The sequence below is a fragment of the Sinocyclocheilus rhinocerous genome, unplaced genomic scaffold, assembly GCF_001515625.1.
Source record: "Sinocyclocheilus rhinocerous isolate Xijiao unplaced genomic scaffold, SAMN03320098_v1.1 scaffold1152, whole genome shotgun sequence".
Classification (NCBI taxonomy): Eukaryota; Metazoa; Chordata; class Actinopteri; order Cypriniformes; family Cyprinidae; genus Sinocyclocheilus; species Sinocyclocheilus rhinocerous.
Window position 1 is genome coordinate 2,401,770 of NW_015625590.1, and position 19,865 is coordinate 2,421,634.

Here is a 19,865-nt window from a genome sequence, read left to right on the forward strand (position 1 = left end):
GTATACTGACTGACAGACAATAATGAACACATTGTGTGTTAAAATTGAATAATATTCCTAATATTGATGATGTAAAAAAATGGCAGTTGGTTGGGTGTTTTGCTTTAGTATTAATGTGCTATAGTATATAGCATAATGACAATAATAAAGTACTAATTAACATTATTACAATATATACAATAAAATAAAATAACTTCTCATGATTTTTTATATATATATATATATATTGTAAAATCCTATGATTCATTTTTAAGTTTAAAGTGCTTTATTGGCATGATTGTGTTTACATATAATATTACCAAAACATTATACACAAAACAAGTAAAAATGACAAGAAAAAAATATAAATAAATAACAATAACAATATTTTTTGGAAAATAAGGTAAATAAAATAAAAATAAGAAAAAATAAGATAAAAAAATAAACAAACACACACACATACATACACATAATATACTGTATATAATAGATAATTAAGGTATATACTGTAATAATGTATATGTACAACAATGGTTTTTGAGTCTATTGAGTGTAAAATCTGATTTACATTCACATTTTATGGAGACCCACAAACAAAGCATTCCTTTAGTGTCCCTGTACCCCAGTTTAAAAATACAATGCCATACAGAGCAACTTAACTGTCCAAATATGTGTTGTGTCCACTATATGTGGTGATTTATTTGTGGCCTGGAGTTGATGACTTGGGTCAGTCCAGTCTATCATGCCCTTTCACATGCATCCCTTTTTCCTCATGCCAGACTCCCAGAGGAGGCATATGAGGTGCGAGGAGCAGCTGTGTCAGCCCTCTTCTCCCTGGGTTGGATTATACCTAAGAAGCTTACATTGTTCACCATCACATGGCACAGATTGGGAGATGCTAAGGGGATTTGGGACAACTCTAACTTTTGAGAGGTCCATCTCTGCTAGGATGACACTGAGATGAGCTCAACACTACAGGCTGAGTAAATCACTTCCTTCCCATAGGTCAGTGCAGATGTCCCACCTATCCTCTACCCAAGCTTCATGTTAGTTAATAGATGGGCAACACTGGATTTAGCCAATCACTTGAGATATTTATAGCTCCTCTGCTTCAGAGGTGTGCCAAGCAGAAAAAGGGTAGGCAAAATGCAAACATCTGCTCAGACTTTAAAACAGCTTTATATTGTGAAATAATTAACCACTTCATGTAAGCATGAGAACAATTATGCTGATTGAAAAAATTAAAAATGGCAGTGTTCCACAAAACGGTCACAAACCAGATATTAGATGATGAAAATGATAACTGAAAATTTTAAACAATCAAGCATACATCATTCATTAAAAACGCCCTATGGAATTAGTAGTTTTCAAACATTTCCCGTGGATATTGACACATCCTCAGAGCATGAGAGCCGATTCAGAGCAGAACACTGAAACTTGAATAGACAAGAAACAGATACTTTGCATATTTTTCATCTTTTTTTTTTTTTTACTGCACTTGCTAATACCACATGCTTGACATATCAACACCTTTATAGCACTCCATAAATTGTTCAGGGAAATGTTTTGCTATGTTTACTTCACCTAATGAATTGTCACACAGTGGGACCAACCGACTGTATGTGAGCTAACATTGCTGTGCATGAGTGTGAGTGCAAAAATACAAATAGTCAGTGAAGAGGTGGAGAGAGACCACAGATGAACAGAGACAGTTCATGTCAACATAAATAATAGTGCATATTTTTAAGTGTAAATCTCAGTAATTTAAACTTTTATGCTTTACAATGAAAAAGGAAGGCAAAATAATCTAAACAAAAAACATGATTTTTTTGTTTTAATATAGAACGTAAAACAAACAAGCAAATAAATACTGCTATCTAGTTTTCATAACCCCATTTTCATTCTGCAGGCATTAAAAGTGTAGTCAATTATTTTTAATACTGAGATGGTAAAATTGTAATATAATATAATATAATATAATAAATATAATATAATATAATATCTTCATGGTGGATGCATTATTATAAGTGTAGTCAATTATTTTTAATACTGAGAAGGTAGATTTAAAAAATAAAATAAAACTGTCATCTAATTTTATAACCCCATTTTCATGGAGGCATCTTAAGTGTAGTCAATTATTTTTAATACTGAGAAGGTAACATTTTTAAATATAATATAACATAATATACTGTATAGGCCTAACATAAAATGCTTATCTAGTTCCATAACCCCATTTTCATGATGGAGGCATTATGATAAGTGTAGCCAATTAATTATAATGTTTAGCAGGAGGCCAATTATAACCAATTTTCATTAGTGTAAAGTCCAATGGTCCAGTGGTCTGATATCAGGATAATTGCCTGAAAAACTTCACATCAAGTGGGCAAAGCTCCTGGTTTGTTTATGAAGCATCTGCTTTATTTGTGAACATGTGCAGTTGTTACTTTAAGGAGTTATTTCTGCCTGTTCCTTAAAGATGTTTTTGCTTGTGTAACCTAACATAGCCAAGTTGATTCTTTCAAAGTAAGCAATATCTGTGTTATTTTTAGATTGACAAAATGTCTAATGTGTGCAATTCATTAGCAAGACAGAAATCTAGTAATCAGAGCAATGTTGCAGTCAAGTGTCAATGTAGCTTTCCAAACCACCAAGGAGCCGCGCTTCACTGCTTGTAATGCTGTCACCTAGCAACATATCTTCTGAAACCAATCCAGGATAACTACCACCTGTTATTTTTGGGAAATCAAAAGCAACTGCTGCGTAGAACAAACACAGATTATGATCGATCCAGTGTTCGTTTACAAGACCACACATGTTCATTTAGATTTATGAGGCATAATGTATCTAAACACCATATAATTAATTCTTTATGAAGTTATATTTCATACTAAGTGCCAAATTGAGCAGTTAAACCAAAGATTATAGAAGGATGTAACCATTTGCTGAAAAGCCAATCCACTTCCATAATGAAATTGTAAAATGTATTAACGTAACTTACATTTATACTATTTTATCACTTCATCCATAAATATACACTGCGTTCTTGTTTATAACAGTAACATGAGTTAAAGAAGACAGAAAAGCAAGCTTGCATACAGATGTCCACTTTCCTCAGAATAGCAGCCTGTATCCTTAATCAAGAACAGCTTTTATTTTTAGAGTGCTAATCCAAGTGATTAGCCAGACATGTTTTTTTCCATTTAAATAAAGAAGAGTGCCATCTAAATGTGATTTCTCAGCACTTCTCTTCTGCGCATTTGTGAATATATTTATTCAAATAGATGTTTCAATGCACAGTTCAGGATAAGAATACACTGTGGATTTTTCATCCACAAACCACTCGCATTTCAAAGCTGATGACTCACAACAACAAGTGGTGGCAAAGATGAGACAGAGTAGCTATTATTTCCTAGTGAAATATTCTTTATGTACTGTGAGAAGTCATGTGATAAGGGTAACAGTAATGCAAATGTCTTTCAGTTAGTTGTGACACTGCCAGCACTGTAAAACTGTTGATGATCTGAACTCCGTAGAAACTGAGCATTTGCATTCCTCAGATCTGATCTTTGCTCAGTTATCTTTGTTTTAGTGCCAGATATACTGTAGTATCTTGAATGCAGCAACAACGAGCAAGACATCATCAAAAAACAGGCAGAACACAAGCTCACAAGTAATATTGAGTCATCCAGCCGTACTTAGCATCTGAGTTCCTGATGAAGTGATAAATGCAAAAATTATAATATACAGAACCAACAAGGTCCTCTTTTTAACTGTAATTAAGTTTTAAGATAACTAGAGAAGATGTAAGAAACAGTTCTTGAATGAGTAAAAAAAGTTCAGTCAAATCAGTATTTTACTTCCTTTTAAAGTATCATTAGTCTAATCAAATTCTAACACTACGCATTATGATTGATTCTCAACACAATAATATTTTAAATCATAATCAAATTAATCTGATTAACTAGCTGAAATAAAGTAGTTTTTTTTAGTTAATATATATTATTTTATTTCAATTAATAAAAATGTTTTTTTAATGTTTTTATAGTTAACTGTAATAACCCTACCATCTGTTTAAGTTTGTGCTTCAGTACTTACACAAAACGTGTTCTTTCTTGTAAGTTTCTTCAGAAAGAATGAATCTCTCAACATTATTGGACGCATTTATCTGTGTGCGGCAAATAGTAAAAATAAAGTATTACTATTACTATAAAGTAAACAATTTTCCTGTTTAACTGCTTTGACACAACCAGTATTGTATAAAGTGCTATACAAATAAAGGTGACTTGACTTGATTTAACACATAGTATATACAGTAATTAAAGGGGTCATATGATGCGATTTCAAGTTGTCCTTTCTCTTTGGAGTGTTACAAGCTGATTGTGCATAGATAAGATCCCTGAAGTTGCAAAGAATAAAGTCTCAAAACCAAAGAGATATTCTTTATCAAAGTTAAGACTCTGCCACGCCTACCTAAAACGGCTCGTTCTAACACGCCCCCACATATCTACCTCACTATGTGGAAATATTTGCATAATGCCGCCCAAATGTGCACGCAAAGAAAGAAGGCGTGGTTTCAGTAACAGCAGTTAGTGTTGAAGCAGCATGTCAGGGAGACGCTCTGTGTTTCCAGGTGAAAGCAAAAGCACTTTATTTGGCCTTCCGAAAGTAGATGCAATGTGTTTTTTGAACATTAAAGCATGTCAACATATTCTGTTACACCAAATACACAAAATAATGATCTTTAAAAAAGCATCATATGACCCCTTTAAAGTAAATTCTGAAGCCTGTTGTGAGTAAACCTTCCCAGGTAGTATGAGCTTTAGCAAGTGCAATACTAACTTTGTAATCTTACATGGACATATAAACCTTCATTAGAAGTGAATCATGAATGCAAATTAACCTCTAATCAGAAGATATCTAATTCAGATTCTAGAAATAATTCCGCAAACAATCACACCTGAGAATCAGTGATCTCGTTTAACAGATATGTAGCCTATCATTCTTATATTTAATGACTTTTTACAAACTTTTTAGAGGTGGCATAAATGCAGTCCTTGGAAACTGGCACCACAATAACGGTTGTTGTTGTTTGAAACAGTACATGTCATTCCTTTACTTATTTATCTATTTGATAAAATACCACTGATTACAACAAAACTCAAACTTTGTATCTTTGACTACAGGTTGTTATATGAACAGCCATTCATTAAATAATAATTAATACAAAGTGATTAGTAAGTGTTTTGATTAAAGAATAGGCTCATAAGGGTCATTCTTACGAGAAGCAGACTACACTAGTCAATGCTGCAGGACTATAGTTCCCTTTTGAACGTTCACTCAACATTGAGAAGCATTCACTGTGGGAACTCCTCCCCTTCTCCAAAAATCAATATCAAAATAAACTGGCCAATTGTTGTTAATTATGCAAACTGCATGCAAATACTGACAAGCCTGCAGGCAGTATATAATGCAGTGAAAGCAACAATTGCCTCAGAATCTTCTCCTGCACGCTGCTATTGTCAAAGACGCACCAGAAGATACAGGTACTTCACTGCATCCAATGGCCACCTTCTGTCAACTTTGCACGGGCCCCATCAGCCCGCTGGACCCACACGAGCACTGCATCACCTGACTGTGCCTAGCCCACGCTAAGGCTGTGTTCTCTGAGTCTGACTGCGTACACTGCGCTCACTTGCAGGCACCCGTTTTGAGGACTCGGAGGAACATCACTCGTGGCCTTGCAGGGACAAGGCCCACTGCCGCCAGCGAGCCGCTGGTGGGCCATCCCCTCACTCTGAGCCATCGTCCCCAGTCCTTTTCGCTGACCAGAGCCGTGCGCATGCTCCCTGTCGAGGGGCCTTCCTTCCTTGAAGCCTTGTAGATTTACCGCCCACATCGCTGACAAGGCTTACATTTCCTTTGGCAAAGTGGTGTCCACGCTGCATGCAATGGCAGTGCTGCAGGTTTTCCAAGCTAGGCTCCTGCAGTCCCTGGACAGTGGCGACATGGACTTGGACGCCGTGAAAGATTTGCGCGCGATGACAGACTTTGCGCTGATGGTGACAAAGCGCTTCGCTCAATCGGTCGATCCATGGGGTTCATGGTAGTCCTTCACAGGCACCTATGGCTGACCCTAGCTGACCTGAAGGACTCCGACCATAAGGCACTCCTCAACGCACCGATCACTTTCTCTGGCCTCTTTGGTGATGCCGTGGAGTCTGTTATCGAGCGAAGGTGATGAGTCACCTGATGCCCTGATGCAAGTTCCGTGCGCCGTCGAGAACACGCTCCTCTTCTGCACCCCGCTCCACTTAGAGAATGGCTAAGCAGCGCACCACGTCCTCCACGGCTACATGAGTCGGATGTTCTGCGCAAGCAGTGGACAGGACGGAAAACATCGCTTCGGGAGGGCAGAGGTGGATCTGTTCGCAACAAGCGAGAACACGTACTGCCCGCTGTTCTTTTCACTGTCTCACTCCCTGCTGATGGGGGATGCTCTGTCGTCGCGCTTGCGGAGAGCCAGATTTCATGCGTTCCCTCCAGTGAAGATTTTGCCTCTGGTGTTATGCAAAATCAGGGAAGAGAGATCGGTGATCCTCATTGCCCTGAACTGTCCGAATCAACCTTGGTTTCCGGACCTCAGGGAGATGCTGGTGGCACCCCCATGGCAAATCCCCCACAGGAGGGACCTGCTGTCTCAAGCGAATGGCACGATATGGCATCCCAGCCCAGAGCTGTGGAGCCTTCATGTGTGGTTACTTCAGGGGTCTTAGAGGGGCTAAGCGCCCTGCTTCCCCGTGTGCTTGACATGCTCACTGAGTCTTGTGCACCCCACCTTCTACTACAGGCATCGGCAAGCTCTTACATGGGAAGTGTTCGTGAAATCGTGCTGTGATAGAGATATCGACCCGGCGAGCTGTCCCGTGTCGGACGTTTTACGTTTTCTGCAGCACAGGCTAGATAACGAGAGTCTACCGTCAATGCTGAAGGTTTATGTGGCCGCTATTGCTTCGTTTCGTTCCCTGGTTGATGGGCAATTGACTGGGAGGCACGCGCTGGTGGTCAGATTTCTCAGTGGGGTGAGGAGATTAAAGAGATTGGTTCTGAAAGCTCTCTCTCTACCCCCGTTCGAGCCCTTGGCATCCATTGCTATGAGGGAGCTCTCCCTCAAAACTGCTCTGCTTCTTGCCCTTGCTTCGGGTAAGCGCATAGGAGATTTGCATGCATTCTTGGTGGACGGCGATTGTATTCACTTTGGGCCTGGGGACTGTTACTCTTTGGCCGAGACCGGGCTACGTGCCTTAGTCTCTTTCTACCCCTTTGAAGCGCAGGCCATATCTTTGCCCGCTTTGTCTTCCGAGTCACCAACCTCGCGTGATGCCGAGGCTCAGAAAGCCGTTTGCCCTGTCAGGGCTTTAAGGATTTATATCGACCGCTTGGCCATCTTTCGACAGTCTGACCAGCTCTTTGTGTGCTACAGTGGCTGTACTAAGTGACGAGCAGTATCTAAGCAGAGGCTTTCTCACTGGATAGTGGATGCTGTCGTGTCAGCTTATGCAAACCAGGAACAGGAATGCCTTTTCAACATCAGAGCTCATACGATGAGGGCTATTGCCTCTTCATGGGCCTGGTCTAAAGGCACATCTATTCAGGATATATGCTTTGCAGCCGGCTGGTCCTCACAGAATACTTTTGCCAGGTTTTACAAGTTGGATGTGCCGTCCTTGCCGTCTCAAGTGCTTTCGGTGAAAGACTAACCTCACTTATTCTTCTAGTTTATTACTAGGCTTTAATCTAGGGCACAGTTTGTTACTGTTTATAGCTGTTGACACTGTGCAGGCCTATGTACATTTTTATATGTGTTTTTGTTATGCTGCACCGCTACCATGCTTACTGTTGTTGTGTCATTCTGGCCAGGTATGCTAATTTGGTATACCTAAGTTAAGATGTTCATTGGTCTAGCCCTGCCTATCAGCTGCTGGCTTTCCTAGTGGTGTCGCTATTGGTTGGGAATTGTGTGTTGTTCTACCCCATGCTTGGTGTGGTTTTAGCCCTTGGTTCGGGCTGATCATCGCCGGTCTCATGGCGGGATTGTATAGGCCTACTGTTCCCACAGCGATTGCTTCACAATGTTGAGTGAACACTTGAAAGATTGCCGTGATGGCTGCTGGTACAGCAGGACTAGTGCAAGAGTTCAGTCTTAAGATTTTGAGGAAATTGTCACTCTCACCTCATTATATAGGCTACAGCTTGCAGGCTTGTCAGTAGGCTATTTGCATGAGATTTGCATAATTAGCGACAATTGGCCAGTTTATTTTACTGGCAATAAGGTTTCAGGATTTTCGGAGAATGGGAGGAGTTCCCAGTTCCCAGTTCCCACAGCGAATGCTTCGCAATGTCTCGTTCCCGCTCTCGGGGAACCGAGGTTACGACAGTAACCGGAGACGTTTTGATTCGCTAAAAAGAACCGGCTCAAAAGAGTCATTCATTCGCAGCGCTGATGAACAGTCGTGCAGGAAACACTGTCCGAGTATTTTAGTACGGTGTTCCGTCCGCTTCAACAGAACCGTTAAATTATTCAGTTTCAGTATTTTTAAATAATGGATATATTTCTAAATTCTCAGCCCATTCATCAGTAAACTTAATATCCTACGTCTTCATTGTCAGTCAGTACAATATCCACAGTGTTATTTATTTACCAAGGAAGAGCCGAATGAACCATTACTCGGTTCGTTCGGCCAAATTGAAGACCATACAAAGACGCAGACGCTAAATGAAATCGTCATTCACATTCTAAATGAAGACGTTCCATTTTAAATGAAATTTCGTACTTAGAATGTCACGGCGCGAGACTGAAAAAAAAACAAGAACCGCGAGACTAAACATGCTGGAGCGAAACCTGTGCAACCTGGACATAAATGTGCAACAGTGTAACAATGTTTTTGGAAGCTTCCTGTTTGAGAGTGACATTGATGTTACTGAACTTACTGTCTGTGATCTTCTGCAGCCCGAGTACATTCTCCGGCGTTATTTCTGTGCTTTTTTGCAAATCCTCTTCAGTCGTACACGGGACACCCGCGTCGCAGCCTTGCTTCACTTTCATCTCTAAATGCAAAAGATGCTGCTTTTCGTGCACGAGTTGTAGTCTTCGCACCCAACCTCTCTGCCAAGGGCCGTTTGTTTGCCTCACCTCTGCTGTGTTATGCGTCCTCGTTATTTAACGCAGGCTCTTTACTGATACAAGAATAGCGCAGTCACCTCCCCCAGCCAGTCAGTCTTCTAAAGATATTGAGTTATTTTACTCCTTTCCTAGGGCGAGTGGCTCTCGCTCTATAATCTGCATGTCTGTCTGCTGCTGAAGGTATTAAAGCAACCACTTCATGTAATCGAGCAAAACCCGAGAGAGATGAACGGTATTAACTTGCGGAAGGAAGTGGGCAGACCGTTCGAATAAGTCGCTTCTGTTGTAAAGTAATGTCTACTGTCTCATTATGATCAGACATTTTTTGTGCTGTCTGTGGACACAAGGCTCAAAACCTATACCCATCTGAAAGACGGTAAAAGGCACACATACTGTAAATGCAGTAGATGTAAACAGAGCATTTACAGTACGTGTGCCTTTTACCGTTATCATTTTATGATAAACAGTGCCAGGTATCAGTGGTTTTGTGTGACTGATTAGTTGTGGAAAAGAAAAAAAAACATTTGAAAAGAACTACAAAAATCTATATATATATTTTTTACATTTTGATTATTCGATCCACAGAAAATATTAATTCAGGATGTTTATCTTTAAATGGACTTCCTATTGAAATTGCCCCTTTATCATATCCAGTAGTTTTACAATTATGTTACATTACCATGCAAAAGTTTGGGGTCGTATGATTTTTTAAATGTTTTTCTCTTATGCTTAGTGAGGTTGCATTTATTTGAAAGAAAGAAAGAAAGAAAGGAAATAAGTAAGTAAATAAATAAATAAACAAATAAAGCAGTAACAACAGTAATAATGTGAAATATTATTAGAATTGAAAAAGACTGCTTTCTATTTTAATATATTTTAAAATAACAAGATGAATTTTCAGATGAAAGATGAATAGCCATTATTATTATTACAGTTCAAAATTATATTAATTAAAAATTTTTTTTTATTTATTTGTCATTATTTTCTTTATTGTCAGATTATCCTTCAGAAATCATTCTAATATGCTGATTTGTTTAAGAAAGATTTGTTATTATTAACAGTGTTGAAAACAGTTGTGCTGCTTAATATTTTTGTGAAAATTGTGATACATTTTATCATGGTCCTTTGATTACTATCACTTTTGATCAGTTTTAACACATCCTTCCTAAATAAAACTATTAATTTATTTTTTTTAAAGTATCCACAATGTCTGAATGGTAGTGTACATTATTTTTTTGTGTAATAATAATAATAATAATAATATATTTTAATTTTTTCTCTCATCTTATGATTATCATTATTAATATCATGCATATGATTTGTTAGATGAGTACTTACGACCCACACTCCACTCTGATGGAGCCCACATGGTTTAGCCCCTTGTGACAGATGTTGCGACACTCTCCACTCAGCTCCATCATGCACCCTTGGAAATTCTCATACTCAAACAGATATACGGTATCTGATCACAGAGATTACACAGTAAAGACAAATAATTCAGTAAGTGTTTCACATTACACATGTAATGGCAATAATAGATGAAAAAGTGAGAATCTAGTAAGAACATGTTGGGGCAGGTTTGACATACTCTGTGGGAGCTCATTCCTGTGGCATAGTGACTACCCATACGTCCTTGTACAGCAGTGTGACATGGCTGAAGCTGTTAATAACAGAAGAGAGAGAAGTCCAGCTTAAATAAATGGTTGATTCAAGATTAATACTTTGTTGCAGTCAGCAACTCCTTGCTACACATTGACTGAACGCATTTGTAGAGAAACCATTATCAACTTTTAAAAAATCAGTCATGAGGTTTTTTACATTGTTCTTTATTTAAAGCAATAAGCTTGGCAGAATCTTATTTGCAATCAAATCAGTCAAAATCATCTAAATCTATATCTTTACATTCCCCAAATGTTTATTTAAAGGGCAGCCACTATGAAATGAATAAAATTAGTTTCCTATTGCATTTGATTCTTGTAACATTGAAATTGAACATTGTGAAATATTATTAAAATTTAAAATAACCGTCTTCTACCTCAATATATTTTAAGATGTAATTTATTCCTGTGATGGCGAAGCTGAATTTTTGCAGCCATTACTCCAGTCTTTAGTGTCACATGATCCTTCGGAAATCATTCTAATATCCAATAATCTTCTGTACTTAAATCAGTCAAAAACATCTAAATCTGTATCTATACCTTTACATTCCCCAATCACACCAGGCATATTTAAAGGACAGCCACACTGAAATGACTAAAATGGGTTTTGTTTGAATTTGATTAAAGAAAAAAATAAATAATGTAAAAACAGTAATATTGTGAAATATTATTACAATTAAAAAGCGGTTTCCTATTTTAATATATTTTCAAATATAATTTATTCCTGATGGCAAAGCAGTCATTACTGCCGTCTTCAGTGTTACATGATCCTTCATAAATTATTCTAATATCTAGTAATCTTTGTGCTCAAATCAGTCAAATCAATCAAAAACATTCAAATCTCTATACATTCTTCAATCACAACAAGCTTATATAAAGGGCAGCCACTCTGAAAGGACCATCTCCACAATCTCACCAAAACTTTGCAGTCAGACAGAGCAATGGAATGTAATAGGAGTGCTGGCGGAGGAAAGGATGCCAAGGCCTGAATGTACAAGGGCTTCAGGCTTCGGATGGGTTCTATATACATACATACATACATACATACATATATATATATATATATATATATATATATATATGAAGAGTTTGGTTCCAAAACGCGATAAACGCCATTTAAAAAAAATTTGAGTTTCCGCCAAAATCAGTATTGTATCTGGTCGGTATTGAAAAGTCCATTTGGAGGGGTTTGGATTGCAGGCTTATCTCTGTGACCCTGCTGACTCTGCTCATTGCTTTGTTCCAGGATCGGCTGGATGTCTGATGTCTACCTCAATCAGCAGAAAGCGTGGCACTCCACGGTCCCTATCTCTTCAACTCTCTCTCTCTCTCACACATGCACTCATGCATTCTCTACAGCACAGCTAGCAATGTGCTGACCTCAGCAGACTGGCCACAGACCTCTCCATTGAGAGAACGAGGACTTGTTGCCGTTGTGTGAAGCTTCAGCAGATTTATTTGGTGGTTACAGTTACATTTTAAGTTTTCAAGGATTTGGAGCTTACGTTAAGAGTGAAAGACAGATGCACAACATTTGTATTCTACATCGCCAGACTATGAAATATTAAACAAACATAAATAGTGATGCATTTAATTATTCACACAATCATTCGCATTTGACCATCAACAAATCAAAAAGTATGTCTCATTGAAGAACCACATTGACACTTACCTAAATACCTGAAAAATTATTAATCTTCTTCATATTTACTTGAATGCCATCATTCACACGCTTCATTTTACTTAGTCATGCACCTCCTAGTGAAACACTGGGCCCCATCCATGCAGCCTGCTTTGCATAAAGTCAAAGGAGTGGGCAGGACATGGATGTTGAATGGATGTGCTTGTAAGGGCCTATTGCGTATGTATGCATATGTGTGCGAGTATGTAAAGGCAGGTGGAAGTGAGTCACTGAAACACTCTGTGGCTGTAACTGTGGGGAGAGGAGAGCAGACAGTCTCAGTGCAGGATAAAAATAGACTTTTAATAATAGTTATCACTTAACAACCACCATTCTTTGAATATTTAAGGATATCTTTAAGCTTTTTTGTGTGGTTGCAATGCTTTAACCAACCATTTTTTTGTTGGGAAGAAACCTGGAAGTGTATCTTTGTGTTGTCTTTGCTGGAATGATCTCAAGTCGAAACAGCTTGCTTGTGTTTATGCAAGCATGCGTGTTTTGCCATACACTCAGGTCATATGTAAAAGCATGCATGGAATCACTTTGCCTGGCATCCACTCCTGTAGCAGATGCCAGTAGGCATGATGCCTCCCTGGCTACGGCAGATGGCATTGTGAGCTAGGTAAAGCCAAAGGCTCAGTCCAAAACAATGAGGCCTCGGGCAAAGTGCTGACTCCAGCCTGCCCTGTTGCCAATCTTCCCTTTCTGTCATGCTACATATAAATAGAGCCCTTAGTTGGTGGTCTGGAGACCGTTGTGTGGAACTCCTGAGCGCTTGCAGCTATTTGTTGGGTAGGTCAGGTAAGCCCTTCATGGTAGTCCTTTCAGCCACTGTGGTCATCTTTTAGCATGATGCAAACTCTAGGGGAGGGGTGCACTATCATGTAGACACAATTAAAAACTCGAAACAAAAATAGCAAGCATATTATGTGGGTGTTTTTGACAAAAAATATAAATGAATATGAATATATATGAATTTTGATTTAAAAAAATCAAATGTAAAACAAAAGACTAAATTAGTATTAAATTAAGATAAATTTAAAAATTCAATTATTAAATTAAATTAGATTAGATTAAAATGATTTTTATTGACATTTCAGAAAAATTGAAATGATTTTAATTGGCATTTCAGAAAAATTTTAACGATTTTAATTGGCATTTCAGAAAATTAAATATAAAACAAAAGGCTACATTAAATTTAAATAAATATTTTATATTAAAATGTATTTAAAATAAAAAAGATTAGGCATTCTATGCTTTGCATAACATAAAAAATTCTTGATATTAGTATTAGTATTTTTTTTTTTACTAGTGCTTCTGGCTAAATCTGATGTAATCTGTGCAATTTGTAGGTTTGTATATACTTTTTGATTAAATCCTCATGTTTTGCCCATAAACCTGTCTCTTCTATTTCAGTAAGCTGTGGTTTTATTCTGTTGTGTTTGAATTTTATTGTCTAAATCAGCAGATAGAATAAGTGTGATTTATTTTGTTAGGTCTAACTTGTTGGAGCAACAAAGGCATTTGGCTGCCATATCTTTCTTGTTCATTATCCTCAGGCTATTTGTACACTTGTCATAAATTATATAGAACCCACACCTTTTTTTTTTTTTGCATATCTCTGTTCTTCAGGTCTATCAGCATTGAGATATCTTCAAGGATGGCTCTGACTAATCCCATGCCACTGGGGCCATGGAAGGCAAGTAAACACTTGATGGCTATGAAATAATGCAAAATGACATATAATGCTTTGAATCTCATCTCTGTTGTGTCTGTGAATATGTGTATAGCTCACAGTCTATGACCAAGAGAACTTCCAAGGCAAGCGTGTGGAGTTCACTTCAGCCTGTCAGAACATCATGGAATGCGGCATGGACACTGTCCGTTCTCTGAAGGTGGAGTGTGGCGCGTAAGTCATGCATTCACAGACACACACATCTAAAAGAGCCCATACCAGAGGATGAATGAATAGAAAAGAACATCATTTATTTGAAATATAAATGTTTTGTAGCATTATAAAAGTTTTAATGTCACTTTTTATCAATTTAATGGATCCTTGCTGAATAAAAGTATTCATTTCTTTAAAAGAATCTTACTGATCCCAAACTTTTGAATTTGAATGGTAGTGTATATATTTTATAAATATTTATAAAAAAATTACAGGTGCTACTTATATTATTCAACTTATATACAGATAATTTTTCAAATTAATGTTATCTAAAAGGGAGATTTAGCTCTGAGCTTTGTCAGATTTAGCTCAATTCTTGGGACACATTTGCCCCCAAACAAAGTAAACCACCTTTTGCAGTTATCTCTAATTTTCTGTGTCCATTTGAACAGCTGGGTGGGCTACGAACACTCCAGCTTCTGTGGGCAGCAGTTCATCTTGGAAAGACTCCCTCGCTGGGAGTCTTGGAGCGGCAGCAATGCCTATCACATTGAGAGGCTAATGTCCTTCCGGCCAATCTGCTCTGCTGTGAGTCTGAAACTGTGTCAACGGATCAGTGGTGAAATGATTTACCAGTCTTTCTAAATAACAATCTCTCCCAATGTTATGATCTGCGCAGAACCACAAGGAGTCAAAGATTACCGTCTTTGAGCGGGAGAACTTTATTGGACACCAGTGGGAGATAACCGATGACTACCCCTCTCTCCAGGGCATGGGCTGGCCCTCCAACGAGATCGGATCAATGCAGGTGCAAAGTGGGGCGTGAGTACCATACTTGTCTCTACTCTCTACGCCAGGGGTGTCCAAACTGCAGAGTTTAGCTCCAACCCTAATTAAACACAAATGAACCAGCTAAACAAGTACTGCATCTGAAATCAAATACTTCTCTACTATATAGTATGCAAAAAAACAGCATGCCAAAAGAGAAGTATGTCCAAATTCACAGTACTTGAAAAACAGTAGACGAAAAGTACCCGAATGACCTACTACTTCTGATGAGATTCTGAAGTGTGCATTTAATGGACACTTTACTATCCAATGATGTCACGGAGGTAACATGACCATGTCAACATGACGTAGTATTTCTGAATTTCATTCATACTACTCATATTCATACTCAGTGCTGGGAAGATTATTTACAAATTCTAGTCTGTTACCGATTACAAATTACATGACGAAATTTGTAAAATTGAGTAAAATAGTAAAATAATTAGATTACTAATGTATTCTGACTACTTTTGATTACTTTAAGATTACTTGTGACTTAATTTGTTTATATAAATTAGAGAGATAGATTTGAATGGGATTATTGTGTACCATATTGACATAAAAAAGGAAAAAAAAAATCAAATTTTTTGTCATCAACAACTGCATTAAACATTACATTATGCCAGGGTTTCCCAAACTGGGTTTAATTAAAAACTGCAGGGGGTTTGTGAGTTGCTGAAGTTAGTAATGAATTAAATCATAAAAATGTAAAATTAAGCTGAATAAATTATTTATAAATAAAAAAAGAAATAAATGATTGAATAATAAAAATAGAAATGTAATTGAATTTGTTTACCTGCATGTTAATGTGACCATTAATCAACATCAGAAAACCCCGAACATGCAAATGTGTTGATAAAGTATTGAAACTTAAAATCAAGTCAATATTTTAGGTCAAAGGGATTCCCTGCATTACAAGAACAAACATTAATAAACATGAAAACAGCAATGACATTAAATGCCCAATAACATTACTACACAGCACTGTTCATAATAGATCACATTTTTTTAGAGGCCACAAAGTAAGTTCAAATTCAAATGTAGTACCTACTCAGACATGCGATTTCAGATGCACCGAAGATCTTCAAACTCACTAGAAACTTCCAGACAAGCAGGTTGGAGCTAAAATCTTCACGTTGTTGGCCCTCCAGGAGCAGGGTTGGACACCCTGCTATACACCATTAGCTTCAGGTGATGTAATATTTGGGATACTTGGAATATTAAATAAGGGATCTCAGTTTGCATTTGTCATGTGTTTTCTCACTGCATGTAGCTGGGTTTGTTACCAGTACCCCGGTTACCGTGGTTACCAGTACATCATGGAGTGTGACCACCATGGTGGCGAGTACAAACACTACAGGGAGTGGGGCTCCCACGCTCAGACCTTCCAGGTGCAGTCCCTCCGCCGGGTTCAGCAGTGAGGGCAGCTCGCCCAGCTCGCCCAGCTCCCTTACTCCCTCCCCCACCTCCTCATCCTCTTCCTCTTCCTCCACCGCTTCCTCAGCCCCACCCCTTCATTCCGATACCGGCAAGCCCAGCACAGGCTGAATGTCTGGTGCATTCGGCAAATGTTTACGGTGCTTTCATCTTTCTGCATGCCATCGATTTGAAAGAAAAAAGTGAGAGGAAGAATTCAAGCAGACTGATTCTGTCAGCGGCACAGTGCTCCTCATCGCTGTCATGATGCAGTCTGTGCAAAAGAGATCAATAAAGGGTACACTTATGAAAACTACCTATTGTGAGAGTTTGTTTGATGCATGTAGTGTAGTTTCAAGCTTTGTAAAATGGCCCAAATTGTAATGTCACAAAATTGGACCATTATAAACACCAAAATATCATATAAATGTTGTTATAAAGACTTAATGGCCAATGGTTTTTGAGTACTGGGACAAAATAGGGTAGGGACAAAATAAGTTGGAAATAAATCAATACAAGTTTATGTATCAAGGAATTATTGATTTCACATATGCTTGGGTGAAATATCGACTTCCCTTACCTGTTATTCATCATGATTACATGGAAAAGGTGCAAAATATTATAATGACAAATCTAGCATTAACTTCAAGAAATTAATATATTTATTAATGGTTTTTAGATCCATCTACTGAATCATCACAATCAGAATAATCAAATATTTTTTGATAAAACAATTATATTATGTATAACATGTATTAAAAGCTGCAGCCACTTTGTTTTTCTGGTGTTGATACAAACAAGTTTACAAAATCTAAAAATGGCCAAAATTATATAATGTTTTTTCATAAAATATGGAAATAATATATTTACCTCTATATTAAAAGTATAATTTTCAATCTAAAATATTGTTTTTTATCTTTTGAGTTTTATTTTATTTTTTATTTTTTGTTTGTTAAGACATTGCAATTTTCATATACCAATTTATATATATTTATTTATATAATTTACATTTATATTTTAATAGTTTGAGTTATATTTTTTTCAATTGTATATATTTAAGTATACATATTTCTATACACTATAATAATAATATAATATAATGTCATAGTTTTGGTAAAAAAAATAAAATGTTTGATTTTTGTTAAGAACTTTATAACCTATTGGTCATCTCTAAATTATTTTACAGTGGAAATTGTGCTTTTTAATAAAACAAATGGTATGTAATGTTGTGGGATATTTTTTGTGATATCAAAACTGGTTTATTATTTGTCTTTTCTTTTGATCTTGGGTGCTCTCTCGTTAGGAAATGAGATTCACCCCTGACGTAGAGAAATCGCGCCACCCAGCGTTTGTCAGAAGTTAAAGCCCGGAAGCTGTAGCTGGCAGTTACGAAAACATAAACACGACAAAGTAGCGGAGCAAAGCGCATGATAAGTCTGCGATCCGCCGTAAAATAAGAAGAAGGAGAGGAAGCAAAGCACATGTGCTCTCCTCAACTTTGAAAATTTGCAACATCGCTTAATTGACGCGCTCAAAGGAACTAATGTCTGTGTTGTTGTCAGTGCTGGTCGGTGTGCTTGCTGCATACGTACTTATTTATTACAGCCTGTTTAAAGGAGCCAGATTTAAGAGCAACGTGACGTTAAAGGGGAAGACAGCAATTGTTACAGGTTAGTATCATTTAAACGCTTTACATATTAAACAATCCAATCCAACTTAATACCACTTAAGTAAATAAAAACTGAACTTCTTACTAAGACTCATTTAATAGTGGTTATACTAAGTTGTATACAGTTGAATTTGAGTACCACTGTCCTCAGTACATTTATTTGATTTGTTATAATTTTTATTTTATATTAATTATGTCTATTGTAGTTAGTTTGGACACTTATCATAGGACACTTTTCACTGGCTCAGGGTTGAGTAATCAATAATCTGTATGCAGGGAGTAATACTGGCATTGGCAAAACAACAGCCTTGGAGCTGGCCAAGAGAGGGGCCCGAGTGATCCTCGCCTGCCGAAACAAACAGAAAGCTGAAGCTGCAGTTTATGACATACGAAAGGTGAACTCCTCTACTAACCTCAATTCCTCCTGGTTCTTATCATTTTTCTGACTGGCGTCTCAAAGACAGACATTTTGCTGTATATCCCTCAGGAAAGTGGGAACCCTGAGGTGCTGTACATGCATCTGGACCTGGCCAGTTTGACGTCCGTGCGTGGTTTTGCAGAGACTTTTCTGAAGAGTGAACCGAGACTCGACTTGCTCATTAACAATGCAGGTAAACTGAAAGGGATGAGACCGTATGCAAACTCTTGAAATGTTGTTTCAGGATAGTTTGGTTCTCTTGTTTCTTTTGGTCTGGACCAAAAAAGAAATGATAAATTTTAGTCCTGGTTCACTTGGCATTCACGCAGTCATTTTTAAAATAGAACTTTAATGTACAAAACAAAAGGCATACAAAAGGATACAATCACAACCTGACAGCTTTTATGACATATTTTGTTAACTAACTGAACATCCAAAACTGCTGTGTGCTGGGCTAATTGCACTCAATGTATATGTGTACATATGGTGCTATTTTTTTTTTTACCAGCTTATAACTCACAAAGAGCTTATAAAATGTGTAAAGGTGTCAATTCAAAACAGCACCAGGAATTACTCTGTTGCACACATGGAGATCTGCTGTAAGGAGACGGTCCATTTACATCAGGAGTTCTCAACTCTGGCCCTCGAGGTCCACTTTCCTGCAGAGTTTAGCTCTAACCCTGATCAAACACAGCTGAACAAGCTAATCAAGGTCTTCAGGATTACTAGAAACAAAGCCACTCGAAGGCAAGCCTGTGGAGGACGAAACCTGCAGAAATTAAAAATAAATAAATATATCGGTAAATACATAAATAAATGTATTAATAGGAAAATAAGTAAAGAAATAAATGACTTGATAAAACAAATATGTGACCCTGGACCACAAAACCTTAAGTCTTAAGTTGCTTGGGTATATTTTTAACCATAACCAAAAAAAATTGTATGCCAAAAATCATAAGGATATTAAGTAAAGATCATGTTCCATGAAGATATTTTGTAAATTTCCTACCGTAAATATATCAAAACTTAATTTTTGATTATTATAATATGCATTGCTAAGAACTTCATTTGGACAAATTTAAAGGCGATTTTCTCAGTATTTAGATTTTTTTGCACCCTCAGATTCCAGATATTCAAATAGTTGTAT

General features: G+C 37.4%; 3 protein-coding genes across 6 annotated transcripts in view; 2 read left to right on the forward strand and 1 right to left on the reverse strand.

Moving 5' to 3' along the window:
- LOC107757471 (protein unc-119 homolog A-like) overlaps nucleotides 1–9,380 on the reverse strand; it is a 12,545-nt gene extending 3,165 nt beyond the window's left edge. Inside the window, exon 1 of the mRNA XM_016574945.1 lies at nucleotides 8,968–9,380. Within this exon, the coding sequence (XP_016430431.1) occupies nucleotides 8,968–9,082 (115 nt within the window). The 5' untranslated portion in view covers nucleotides 9,083–9,380. The remainder of the gene's footprint in view (nucleotides 1–8,967) is intronic.
- Nucleotides 9,381–13,217: 3,837 nt separating this feature from the next.
- LOC107757013 (beta-crystallin A3-like) lies at nucleotides 13,218–16,947 on the forward strand. Of its 2 annotated transcripts, none has more exons than XM_016574350.1 (6): nucleotides 13,218–13,300; nucleotides 14,132–14,198; nucleotides 14,290–14,408; nucleotides 14,840–14,975; nucleotides 15,067–15,209; nucleotides 16,489–16,947. In XM_016574350.1, the coding sequence occupies exons 2-6, from the start codon at nucleotides 14,160–14,162 to the stop codon at nucleotides 16,634–16,636; spliced, it is 585 nt and encodes a 194-aa protein (XP_016429836.1). In that variant the 5' UTR covers nucleotides 13,218–13,300; nucleotides 14,132–14,159; the 3' UTR covers nucleotides 16,637–16,947. The 2 variants fall into 2 exon arrangements, with proteins under 2 accessions (XP_016429836.1, XP_016429844.1); XM_016574358.1 differs by having other exon boundaries at nucleotides 13,237–13,291.
- A 978-nt stretch (nucleotides 16,948–17,925) lies between these two features.
- LOC107756995 (dehydrogenase/reductase SDR family member 13-like) overlaps nucleotides 17,926–19,865 on the forward strand; it is a 31,135-nt gene continuing 29,195 nt past the window's right edge. For 2 of the 3 annotated variants that reach the window (XR_001641887.1, XM_016574327.1), the window contains exons 1-3: nucleotides 17,926–18,301; nucleotides 18,577–18,695; nucleotides 18,788–18,911. Coding sequence is in view for 2 of the 3 variants with exons in the window: in XM_016574327.1 (XP_016429813.1) it covers nucleotides 18,175–18,301; nucleotides 18,577–18,695; nucleotides 18,788–18,911 (370 nt within the window). In the remaining variant the exon portion in view is untranslated. The remainder of the gene's footprint in view (nucleotides 18,302–18,576; nucleotides 18,696–18,787; nucleotides 18,912–19,865) is intronic. The other variant, XM_016574338.1, reaches the window with a different exon arrangement.

Excerpts from the sequence above, each read along its gene's own strand:
- LOC107757013 (XM_016574350.1), top strand. The coding sequence starts at position 14,160 with ATGGCTCTGACTAATCCCATGCCACTGGGGCCATGGAAG. Across the intron at positions 14,199-14,289 it reads TGCCACTGGGGCCATGGAAG|CTCACAGTCTATGACCAAGA; the intron begins GCAAGTAAACAC and ends ATATGTGTATAG. Across the intron at positions 14,409-14,839 it reads CTGAAGGTGGAGTGTGGCGC|CTGGGTGGGCTACGAACACT; the intron begins GTAAGTCATGCA and ends CCATTTGAACAG.